The sequence below is a fragment of the Pangasianodon hypophthalmus genome, chromosome 17 (assembly GCF_027358585.1).
Source record: "Pangasianodon hypophthalmus isolate fPanHyp1 chromosome 17, fPanHyp1.pri, whole genome shotgun sequence".
In the NCBI taxonomy this organism is placed as follows: domain Eukaryota; kingdom Metazoa; phylum Chordata; class Actinopteri; order Siluriformes; family Pangasiidae; genus Pangasianodon; species Pangasianodon hypophthalmus.
The window spans coordinates 21,603,020-21,616,244 of record NC_069726.1 but is presented as its reverse complement, the minus strand read 5'-3'; the positions used below and the strand labels follow the sequence as shown (position 1 = coordinate 21,616,244).

Below are 13,225 nucleotides of genomic sequence, written 5' to 3'. Positions count from 1 at the left end.
TTCATGACAGCATCCTATAAAAAGCCAGAGACAAAGTAAGGAGTCAGGATCTCCCTGGAGCTACAGAAGCAGACTTCACCAGCTGTTTGTGTGTGTGTGTGTGTGTGTGTGTGTGTGTGTATTCAGAGGCAGAACTCGATGCTTTACTGTGATAAACAGGGAGCATTAGAAGCACTCGCTTACCTTTCAACACGTGTGTGTGGGCGATTGTTTGTAGCTGATGTGGTTTTGTTGTGTTTGTGTGGGTGACTCCGTTCAAATCACACCTCTCGCAGAGAATAACGCCCGTCTTTCTTTCTTTATCGCCCGCTTAACAAGGGATAAAAATAAATGCCAACAACCACTTTAAGAAGGAAGACTTTTAAAAATAAACGAGACACATGCCCTTTTCAGGGCTGTTAGTGCTGCCAGAATCCACGGCCGCAGCCACTGATCCTGTTCTTCTGAGACTAATTGGTAGACTGAGCTCGGATCAGAAACCCCAGATGTCATGACCTTTCGGGGGAAAGCGTCTCTCCGTGATACCCAGCATGCCTCTGTGAAGGTGTGCTGCTCCTAAAGCTGCGTCCACATAAAAAAAATGTTACATTTCTGATGTCATCTTGTGAGAGTGCCACTGTGACTACACAGCTTTAAGAGTAAACAGTTTAAATTATAAATATCAGTATAAATATTGCGTTATTTAAAATATACCTTTACAGGAAAAATCCATCCTGAACAATCAATACTAATCAATATCTGACCAAAGGTTTAATTCTGTAATGATTGTTTTTTTCTTCTTTCATCAACATATTGCCTTAATTTCAATCTGGTTAACAGGTTACGGTTAGAGTTAGGGCTACATTACCCACAATGCACTTTTACTACCTGCTGATGGTAGTAAAAGAGGAAAGAAAGCAATGCAGCGGCACTTTAGTGATTTATTTTGTCCAGCTCTCTCAGCTCCTCCATATATGCCAGCTTCTGCTAATACCACCCTCAACACCATGTCACTCATCTCGTAGATCTCTACCTAGCCAAGCCAAGTCCAGTCTCAACCCAAGTGCGCCGTATAGCTGCATTGCATTCTGGGACTTTGTGTCCAGCGTAGCACTGATGTCTCCACTACTTCCACACTAACTTTTTCATTAATATGACAAGTGAGAAAAGATTAAATCTTTGTTTTCCCCTATTAACCTCTTTTGTAAGTGTGCTAGCATTAACAATGTCCCCCGTGACATTAGCGCAGCACACAACCTCTAACTTCTCACAGGAATAATGAGCATACAGCACCAACCCACTAATTAGCATGAGCTAACAAGGGGTTTTCTTTACATTTAGGAAAATAAAACCAGTTTAGCTCATTAGAAAACATTAAGTGAAGGTACAAACCAAAATAAGTGCTGAAGCAGAAAGGATTGTTCAGAATTTCTGTAGGAGGAAAAAAAAACAAGCCCAGAGCACAACTCTAACGCCTGCATTTACACTTTAAAATTAGAAAAAGTCAGAAAGCAAAGATTATTTTGAATCAGCGATAGATTAGGGTGAATTCTGTCAGTTAATGTTGATGATAGGAAAACAACTTGGATGGTAAATTGATGGTAAATTTACTGTTGTAAAATGTTGATCTATAAAGGGTTTAAGACGGTTTCATGTTGTATAATTTTCATCCTGATTTTGTCACAAAATTCAATTCTTTTGTAAAAGAATTCTTTGGTCCTATGTTGAGATCTGCGATCTCAGAATGCATAATGTGACGTGCTCACCCATGGCTCAGAGTGTGAGTGATGCTACGATGCTCATCTAAAATCCACCAAAAGGAGGATGGAATAGGATGATACCAAGCACGAGACAGCTACAAAGACGCTATTGGGGATGGCAAAACATAAAGAAAACATGCTAATAGACAGAAAGATATCCTTATTACCTCAAGCTCACTTAGAAGAATATATCTGTATATGTGAACCTGTTTTAGGTCAGGTTAGGTTAGGTTCAACTTTACTATCATTGTCAGAGTACCAGTACAGAGACAACAACATGCAGTTAGCATCCAACCAGTAGTGCAAATAACAAATAAGTTAAATGAGGTAATAAGATTATGGTGCAATAAGTTAAGATACTTAGATACTGCACAAGCCCACTCTCACAGGTCTATCACAAGAGGATCTTCCTTGTACAATTAACAAAAAAAACAAAAAAAACATTATGAACACTTTATCACTCAGACTGTTATAGAATTCAGCCAAGATTTTACTGTGATCATCTGTGATAAATAATAATCTTAAAGAACCAATGAGTCTGAAATTTACTTAAATGAAAATCTAAACACCCATTGATTTTTGTTTTAAAAATAAATAAATAGTAATTGCATATAAATTACTTTGAAATACTTTGTAGACTCTATTTCATAGGACAATATCAATGTCATATTGATATTGTGGTTTCAGAAATAACCCTGAACGACTGTGTGTATGTAATCTAGCTGCAGGCGATCGTACACAATTCCATAATAATCCATACTGAATAAATCCATCTGGCATTCTAAACAGCAATCTGGTATTTAATGGAGAATGTCAGATCCAGAATGTGTCTTCTGGGAGCGAGAGACAGCTGCCCTTGGAGCAAATTGCTTTTCACGCACTGTTTTGTGAAAAAAAAAGCCACCCTGCGGTCATTCTCTCCCTGCCTCTGATCCTACAGGAGCCACTTTATATTTATAACTTTTACTAATAAAGATAACAGTAAGTTTTTCATAGAGTATGCATGTGTTAAGAGTATTATGGAGACCTAAAAAATCGCTGTATCTATAAAGACATGATGCATGATTGTACCAGATTTCATGATGGGTGGTTGTTGCTATGAGGTTCACGCCCCCAGTATAATGAAAACATTTTGAAAATAAAGTCATGTACTTAACTTAGGGTTCTCAATTCCAGTCCTGAAGAACCTCTGCCCCGTGTAGTTTGAAGTTCTACTCTCATAATAACTGGACCAACCCATTAAGCGATTAATAACTAACTGATCAATAATTAATTGTGTTTCAGTAGGAAAAAAAAGTCCTGAGAACCCACAGGATCCTGTATTCGAAGCCATCCCTCTTAGTGACTTTATGAAATTCCTTCCTAAAAATCCCAGGCTTAACTTTCTAGGCCAAGGTTCATGAATTTAACTTTATAGATCAAAGTTTCTTGTAAAGTTAAAAAAAATTCAACTTAAAATTATTTGCATATTAATATAATTTATTAGATAAAACTGGCAGTTATCTTTTTTTTATCTAATATGAGCTAGCATTTGTATATAGCTGTGTTTGTTAAATTTTAGCACAATATCTTCATAATCTTAAATGGACCTGACGCAGATGGTGAAATCTATCAGTAATTCATTATAAGTTGAAAAATAAACTAAAATTCATGTTTTAAGGCTTCATTTCCCTGGAAACACAACATGTTCACATAGTCAGTTGCTTTATTTCTGGGTTTGGTCGGAGAAATCAGAGCTGTAAGAAAGCTCCCAAAATGTCAACCAGTAATTCTCACTTGTTGGGAAAGAACAAGGTTGAAATGAAAATTTCAAATAAATAATAATAAAAACATTTTAAAAAATTAATTTGGGGGATAAGGTTCCTAACATTTCTGGGCTTTATCTCCTGAGCTGAAGTTCATGGGCTAAGGTTCCTGTTAAGATTCCTTATTAAAAAATGAATAAATAAAAAAATAATAATAAACCTTGTTCAAATTTCCTGTGTCTAGCAAGTTACTAGCTTGAGGTTCCAGGGTTAAAATTTCTGGGCTTTATTTCTTTGGCTAAAGTTTCTGGTAAAGATTCTGGACCAAAGTCTCTAGACCTAAGCAAGTTCATGGTTTTAGAGATCTGAGCTAAAACTTCCTAAAGTTCCTCAGTGTAAAGAGACCAAGTTTGGCCAAAAACGCTAACCTGGCCAATGACAACGATTAGCCATATTAGCTTTTTTGGTGAAACTACAAACTGGAAAAGTTGGGACTGACAAAAGTACAAAGAAATGACTTTAAATGTTTTAGCTGACCATAATTTGTTTACATTTTGTAAATGTAAACAAATTATGAATTTGATGCCTGCAACACGCTAAAAAAAAATTGGTATAGGGGTAAAATAAGACTGAAAAGTTTATAGAATATTCCAGTTACACCGTTTTGAAACTTTCCACAATAAGCAGGTAAATTGGTAACAGGTGAGGGTATCATGATTGGGTATAAAAGGAGCATCCACCAAAGGCTCAGTCTTTGCAAGCAAAGATGGGTCATGGCTCACCACTTTGTGCCAAACTTCATGAGAGAATTGTCAATCAGTTCAAAAAGAACATTTCTCAATTCAAGATTGCAAAGAATTTAGGTCTTTTACCATCTACAGTACATAATATTGTGAAAAGATTCATGGAATCCGGAGAAATCTGTCTGTGTAGGGCAAGGCCAGAAGCCAATGTTGAATGTGGGTGACCTCCGAGCCCTCAGATATCATTGCATAAGAAACCATCTTGCTACTGTGATAAATATAGCCACATGGGTTTGGGAGTACTTTGGAAAACTGTTGTCACTTAATACAGTCCACCGCTGCATCAGGAAATGCAACCTGAAACTCTATTATGCAAGAAGAAAGCCATACATCGATTCTATGCAGAAATGCCGCTGAGTTCTCTGCGCCTGAGCTCATCTCAGATGGACAGTGGAAATGTGTGCTGTGGTCAGATGAGTCCATGTTTCAGCTTGTTTTTGGGGAAAATGGATGTTGATTTCTCTGGGCCAAAAACGAAATGGACCATCCAGACTGTTATCAGTGAAAGGTGCAGGTGTCATGGCATGGGGGTACATCAGTGCCCACGGTATATTGACTTGCATATGTGTGAAGGTACCGTTGACATGGAGGCTTATATTGGGACTTTAGAGAGACATATGCTTCCATCAAGGCAACGTCTTTTCCCAAGCAGTCCATGGTTATTTCAGCAAGACAATGCCAGGCCTCATTCTGCACACACTTCCAACAGCATGGCTTCATAGACACAGAGTGTGTGTGCTTGACTGGACTCCCAGCAGTAGGGATCTGTCTCGTATTGAAAACGTATGGCGCTTCACAAAGAGGAGAATCAGAAAATGGCAATCACGGGCTGTTGAGCAGCCAAAGTCTTATATCAAGCAAGAATGGGCAAAAATTCCACTTGCAAAACTGCAGCAATTATTATCCGCAGTTCCCAAACGATTAAAAAGTGTAATTGAAAGGAAAGGTGATGTAACACAGTGATGTATCACAGTGGTAAACATGCCTCTTTCCTAACTTTTTTTGAGTGTTTTGCAGGCAACAAATTCTAAATTTGTTTATGTTAAAATACATTTAGGTTGGTCAGTGAAAATATTGGAACTCTTTCCATTGTACTTTTGTCAGTTAAATAAAGGGAAGTTCAAGAGAACTAACAAATCACAGGTCCTTTAGCATGAGACAAACCTCTGGGGGAAAAAATATGGTTTAGTGATCTATAAAGTTTTGTAAGATTCTTGCTCAGTCTCAATAATAAGACAACATAGACAGCTCATGGTTGTGGAGTTAATGCCATGCTTTTATTTCCAGTAATTGCTGCAAAATTTGGAGCGTTGCACTTTCACTTGAACCTACTGCTTCAATCGACTCAACAAGTGATCAACACTGAAGCAAGTACACTGAGCTGGACCCTCAAAAAAATAACAACACTGTAGAAGCCACTTAGTACTGTTTATAAGAGCTGATAGATTGTTATAGTGAGCTTGATTTGCTTCTAAGAGTCTGGAAAGGGTTTCATAGTTTTTAGGTTCAATTCATCATATTTATCATCAGGAATCAACTTAGAAAATTAAAACATTCAAACCTTGGGGAATGTTCAGGAGAATTTAAGCCAGTGATTAGAAGATTAGCTATTTTTAATTTTTAATTACACGCCAGAGAATTAGTCTTTGATTTAGGCAGATTGGGCCGACAGTGACAAATTTAACCCCTATAATTAGCACGTTTTTTAAAAAAAAAAATAACAAACATGGTGCATCTAAAACCAGGACATTTTTAAAACTGTGAGGTTCAGGAATAAATACACATATATATAATACATATTAATATTCACATTTATATAGCTTATATATATTATATAATATATGCAGATAGCTTTCATTCCTGTTAGTGCTTGTGCTATCCACTACATTGATGGTCGTTTTGTCGTTTTCTTGTTTACAGTGGCTTTAAAACTGGTCAAACACTTTTATCCCACGTGTATTCTGATCACAAGTGACTAAGACTGGATATTTAAAGGCTGATGGTTTAATACTGTGGTGCATTTTTGCTATTTTATACACAGTAGATGGCAGTGCTTCTTATAGCTTACATACAGAAATAGCTGTCAATCTTCTCACCCAGCCAACCACTGAGCTGCGACTGGTTGGTTTACAATATGTGCCGGAGATACATCTCAGAAAAAAATCCTAAAATCTTTTTTTCAGTGTGCTGTTATAGAAGTAATAGTGTTCTGTTTGAGACGGGGTGCGTCGATGGCTTATACAGCCTCTGAGTGTCGCATCCTTTCTCAGTGCCAGGATTTTTTCCACACGTCTAGGGGACACTGTGCTGCCTTCCCACAGACCCCAGCCTGGGTTTGGCGGGATTACAGGGGCAGACGGATGTGCATGGCGCTGCTGTTGGGTCGAGCAGCCAGGATGAAGATGGCGCTCTCACGCAAGAACGCGTCCCATGTCACTGGCCTAGAAAGACATGCAAAGAATATGAAGAACCATCAGTTACAACTACACTTCATGCCATATTAATGCATTAAATTCCTGCACTATGGACTCTGGTGTCTGGTACTCATGCATTGAAGCAGAGTCCTGGTACTCTCAGTAACTAGGAACATTTTGAGTTTTCTGCTTCTGCAGGAACCATTGCATCACTGAACCATAAGGATCATGTTTAATATTTAATAGACATCATCCAATTTATTGTCCATAGTGTAATGTGACTTTAAATGTGTCTATTATAGCTTACAACAAACACACACCTGTTGTCGTATTTCTCCATGGCCTTGTCTCTGCTCTTGTCACTGCTTGAGCTGGCAGGACTGCTCTCTGAAATCGGGCCTACATGGCTGATGCTGTGGGGAAGAGAATGAGTTACGACACACTCCATTTTGTGCCTCATTTCCATACAAACATTCTCTCTCTCTCTCTCACTCACACACACACAAACACACACACACTACATCACTTAACATGACCTAAACCTGGTAAAAGATGGACTAAGTTTGTACAAGAATAACACATCTGTCTTTTAATATTCTAGATGTATAAAAAATCTTTACAACATGATGGCTTTCCATATTACTGCATATTTAAGAGTAGTTTATACAAAAAAAACAGAAATAAAAAAATGTGTTCATGTGTAATAAAAATAAAACATGATTTAACAGCAAACAGGAATAATTACACTAGTAAGTTACTAGCCTTGGGTTTCTGGGCTAAAATTTCTGGGCTTTATTTCTTTGGCTAAAGTTCCTGGTAAGGTTTCTGGACTACAGTTTCTGGACCTAAGCAAGTTTCTGGCCTTAGGGTTCTGAGCTAAAACTTAAACGTAAAGAGACCAAGTTTAGCCAGAAATGCTAAGCTAGCCAACCACAACTCTTAGCCATATTAGCATTTTTGCTGAAAATACTTTAGCATGAGACAAATCTATAATGTCTGGTTGGATTGTTGCTCAGTCTCAATAATAAGACAACAATACAAAGAGAGAGAGAGAGAGAGAGAGAGAGAGAGAAACAATATAACGTCAAGGAAGGTTATTTATTCTTTTTTTTCTTTTTCATTTTTTCTGTTTTTTTTTTTCATTCTGTTTCTTCTCTCCTTTTCCTAAATTTTATCAATCAGAAGAACTTTGTACTGATTTGCAGTGAGCCTTCCCTCTAAAGGAACAAAAAGTAAATAAATGCTTCCCACAGCATACCCACTGTTTTCCTTAAATTTGTGTAAATCTTACATTTTTAAATATTACAGTAAGGAAAACTGAACTGTGTTCTGTATGAGGACTCGCACAGCACAGGCAGGCACAAGGGCTCCAAGCTTTCCTCTTTATCCTGGAGCTGATTTTAATGAGCTCCGATTAAAAGGCAATATTAGTCACACCATGTAGAGACCAAAGCCACACAACCATTTAACCCGGAGCAGCCATTTGGGCTGATGAGCACTTCCCAGAGGAAGACAAGCCTCTCGTGTAACACTGATAATGGCAGGACTGGATCTGTTAGCTTATAAAGCCACAAAGACTAGTTCTTATGAACATGATGATGATGATGATGATGATGATGATGATTAGGGTCAGATGACACTCACCTGCTTTAGATTTAATAGAAATCGAATGAAAATAGAATGTAAACATTAACAGGAATAAAAGGAATAGATTTTTGCATGTTTATGCTGCTATAATACTTATTATACAGTACATAGGCTGCTACTCTTATGTTTATACTATTTCAGCTACTTGTATTGTACTCTTGTACTCTTTGCACTATTGTCACTAGGATCACTTTTAAACAGAACTGTGTACTGGTCGGCGCTGCACTGGGACTTACTATGCCCATTGTCTGTCCCAGTAGTCATTGTACTATCTTGTACTGCCTTGTGCTGTCTGCACATGTTTGCACTTGTGCACTTTATGTATAAATTATGTAGTCCCTTGTAGTTGTGTGTTGTTCTGTGTTTGTCTTATGTAGCACCTTGGTCCTGTAGAAACGTTGTTTCGTTTCACTGTGTACTTGTATATGGTTGAAATGACAATAAACTCCACTTCAAACTTGAACTTGAACTTGAGATTGGTAAAAGATCAAATGTATACAATTTTACACATACCCCAAATGTAGCAGATTAGCAGTAGCCCTATATGAATGGGATTAAATTCACATGGTGACCTGAAGCAATTCCAGAATTTGCTCCTCTGTGATTTTTCTTTTTTTTTTTTTCTGTTCAGATCAGCCATGTTGGTGTTCTTCTTCCTTCAGAACATTATAGACCAAATTATCTACTTGTTTTCAACCATCTCTGTGGGATCTGGATAGATACATCTGTGATGTTGTGTTATAAAACCACTGCTACTCACTGTATTAGGTCCCCTAGCGCATATACACACTTCTGCGATTGTGAAAATATGAATGTTTTTTCGAGGAGTCTCTCAAATTCTTACTTAGTGTAAGTCATATAACTTTATCTGCCTACATTCAGAGCCCTAATCATCTAACGTTAGATACATGTGAAAATATAACCATGTGTGATGCAAGCATTGGGTTCATAGACCTTCAGAAACTTTTCCCTCCATGTTAATTTAATTGCTGTCTGGATGTGAGAATTTCATCACAGTAGAGACAGGTTAAAAAAAAAAAACTTATTATACAGGTCACCCAGGGAAATCAATCCCATCTTAAGAGGGCTAAAGATGTGCTTGGATTGCTTCCTTAGCTTTGCATTGGAGCTGTAAGGCTAATGTAGATAATAATTCTCACTTTTTTTTTCTGTGAACAAACATGAACAAAGTTCTACCATGTAGCTGAACAGTATTGTTATAGAGGCGGCCATCTTCTTTTATTTTCTGTAGTTTGGTATTACTCCATCGCTCTATAGGTTCCGCCTCCTGGAAGCTGGAAGTGATGTGGATGATAATATCGTAAAAAAGAGACTCTGACTGATTTGATTTTGAAGATTCTGAAAATTAGGCATGTGTTTATGCTATGTTAGCAATAATAGCTCTAGTGCAAAACTAAAAAAGCAAATCCTGGACAACAATCATGCCTTGGATAAGTATATTTCTGGTAAACATTGTAAAAATTGTTCCTCACTGGCTTTAGTGTTTTCTGTTAGCCATGTGAATTGTAGATGTAGATTTGATTGAGGAATTTATTTATCTTATATTCCACTTTAGGAAAAAAAAAGGTAAAGGGTGGTAAAGTAAGGTTTTCTTTTAGACTGTGACTTACCCCATATTCATTGCAGGAGAACACAGTCCCCTGAGTCTGAAGGAAGGAACACATGCAGTGATAATAAGGATGATGGGAAGATGGATGACAGCAGTGAGACAGCATGGAAGACAAAGACACACAGGCTAAATCCATTACAGCCATGTAAAAGCCATGCAGACACAGTACATTCAGGTCCAAAATTATTGGCACTCTTCTAGAGAATGGGAAAATACTTCATACACAATGGTACTAAATTTACACTTGAATATTGAGAGAACCTACTTTCCATTCTTTAATGTGGCAAAATTATTGGCACTACATTATTATACACTGTAATTATTGCACTCTGTGCAAATCAGTAATACACCCTGGATGGGTGTAATGGACGCCAGTCTATTGCAGGGCACCATACATGCACATTCACACCAAGGGGCAAGTTAGAGTAGCCAATCAACCTACCATCATTTTTTTGGGAATTGGGAGGAAACAAGAGAACTCGGAGGAAACCCACACTGATGGAAGGAGAACGTGAAATTCCACACAGGCAGTAAACCTATCTCAGGGACCCTGAAGCTGCGAGACTGCAGCACTATTTGTCACCCCAAAGACTCATCTGAACTACAGTTAGCATGTTTTGTAGTTATATGAGAACCAAACCTTTTGGTCATGCATACAATCAGAGTGTTCAGTGGAAATAGTGAACTGCATACACACAAGAACTGCCAAAATAATCACTATAAAATATGGTGTTGGATTAGTGAGGCTTTGCCACTGATGGTCCAGGGGCTCTGGCGAAGATTAATGGAATCATGAATTCTGTTAAGCACCAAGATATTTCAACACAAATCCTGATTACCTCTGCCAGGAGGTTAAGACTTGGCTGTAGATGAAGATTTACAGCACATTGACTCCAAAACATACATAGGCACAAATTGCAGGAGTCCAGGAATCTTCGCTGCCAATCCTGTTACTAAATCACACTTTCAAAATGGCTTTAAGTGGGTTGGCTTCCAGGCAGAATTCTTCATCACACTGGCAATCATCATTATTTCTATGTTATTAGCTTTTCCAGGCTGCTTGACATGGAAGGCTTGTCGAGAAATGCTCCATTAATGTCAGGCTTTATCTCTTTCCCTGTTTCTCTGCTCTCACCTTTATTAAAATTTTAAATTTTTTTTCAAGATTTCTCGACTTCTTCGTGTTTCTGGATGTTTGAACTCCCTTAAGCGGCTGTTAGCAATCTGTCAGTTATAAAAAACTAAATCTTCTATATTGCCACCAACTATACCCAATCCTAAGTAGCATCTAATTTATCCCTAAGAGCTAAAGAGGATGGTTTTCCTTGCCACTGTCACTTGTTCATTAGGAATCTTGATCTACATCCAGATTTCTGTGAAACTGCTATGTGACAGTATTTATCAGCAAAAGTGTTATAAAATAAAACTGAATTGAAAAGATAGACACTACAAAATATTCCAGCGTCAGTCAGCGTTCACTAACAGAACACTCGGCCGTCAATATAATTTTATTAAAAAAGGTCACACTTGTGCAGATTTCCTGCTTTCTGAAGGGCTCTGACAATTAGGACCTGGAATTAATTTCTTTAACTGCGCCTTAGTCCTGATTATTTAAGTGCTCATTATGAACAGTGCATGAAGAGCTTTTAGCACAGTGATTACTCTGAGCTAGACGTCTTGACCCACCTGACGTTGCAGGACTGAGGCTCTTTGCTGTGCTTATGGAACCATGAGGTTTGAGCTCGCCGACTCTCTCCACCCGTGATGACACCATCTTTATCCTGGTCCAGACTCTGGAAGACTGCACGCGCTCTGTCACGCTCTTTAGCCGTGAGCAAACGCACCAGGGAGTTCTGGGGACAAAGCCGTAAATCAATACATAAAAATCAATCTCGAAGCTATTATCTTGTTCACTGGAATTGCTCTAGAAATTACAAATTATTATATAAAGTTTTTTTTTTAAATTATATACATACATAGCGTTCAGAATTGTCTTGCAGTTTGGTAGTACTGATATCAGAGAAGCCCGCAATATGCAAATGAGCCTCTAACAAACCAAAATATTTTATTTTCAACAAATCAGTGTTGGTGTGATCCCCAAAAATATATTTGGTCAAATTACTGCAATCTTAAATCATGATGCATCAATATTATGCAATATGTAAGGAATAAAACACTTGGTTGCATGCTGTTATAGGAAACTAATCAATGGCAGGGTGGTGTGAAGAGTTAATGTTAGCATCCCAAAGACGATTATTTTCCAGCACATCCCAAAGCATTTTATTCCTTTTCTACCACAGCATTTTGCCAATTATTACAATTTTTATATATTAAGTATGACAAGTCATACTTTTTATCCATTTATAGTTAAAGTTACTGTTATAGAACGTCCACAGAACAGGTTAGTTCCTGTTCTCACTTACGTTATTGCAGTTCTATGATCACTTGTAATTAATAAGAAAAATATATGTATTGTATCTTTTTTTATTTATTTATTGTAATGTATAATATCCACACTGTGATGTATTCAATTTAAATGAATTTTTTCTTGGAATGTGCTGAAGCCCTGTTTCTAAAGTGCACAGCCTGCCACTGAAAGCAGCAGATGGGTAATTAACAGCCGCAGCAAGAATAAAATATGTGCTTAGCAATAATTGTGTCATTAAATTTCATCAAAACTGTTTCAGCTTCTCTAATTCTAGGCAGAGGGGTTTAATATTTTTAAGTATTAAATATTCAAATATTCAATATTCAATATTGAAAATGGTCTACTATAGATCAAGCTCTGTGTTTTATACACTAGAGCTTTATTGGTCCTGACTGTACTTCTGGATTAGCAAGTAAGCCTCATTAACGAATTGAATTGAAGGCGTGGCCTTTGTGTCAGTCAGTCACAGTAAAGGAGGAGTTGCCTCTGTGTTTATCAGTTCCATTGAAGGAGGTGTGGCTTTTGTATCAGTCATTCACAGTAGAGGAGGCGTGGCCTCTGTGTTTATCAGTTCCACTGAAGGAGGTATGGCCACTGTTCCTGTCAGTAATATTGAAGAAGGTGTGGCTTCTGTGTCAGTCAGTCACAATGAAGGAGGCGTAGCCTTTGTGCTCATCAGTGTTAGCGAAGGAGGCGCGGCTTCTGTGTCAGTCTGTTACAGTCAAGGAGGCGTGGCCTTTGTGCTTATCAGTTTTAATGAAGGGAGTGTGGCACCAGTGCATGCCTCTGTGCTTGTCAGTCCCAATAAAGGAGGCGTGA

General features: G+C 37.8%; 1 protein-coding gene across 2 annotated transcripts in view; it reads right to left on the bottom strand.

Moving 5' to 3' along the window:
- Positions 1-5,542: 5,542 nt before the first annotated feature.
- Positions 5,543-13,225, bottom strand: part of phf24 (PHD finger protein 24) — a 31,054-nt gene continuing 23,371 nt past the window's right edge. Inside the window, exons 6-9 of one of the 2 annotated variants that reach the window (XM_026942484.3) lie at positions 11,665-11,831; positions 9,980-10,015; positions 7,022-7,114; positions 5,543-6,728 (exon numbers count right to left, since the gene is read on the bottom strand). In XM_026942484.3, coding sequence (XP_026798285.2) covers positions 6,632-6,728; positions 7,022-7,114; positions 9,980-10,015; positions 11,665-11,831 — 393 coding nt within the window. In that variant the 3' untranslated portion in view covers positions 5,543-6,631. The remainder of the gene's footprint in view (positions 6,729-7,021; positions 7,115-9,979; positions 10,016-11,664; positions 11,832-13,225) is intronic. The other variant, XM_026942486.3, reaches the window with a different exon arrangement.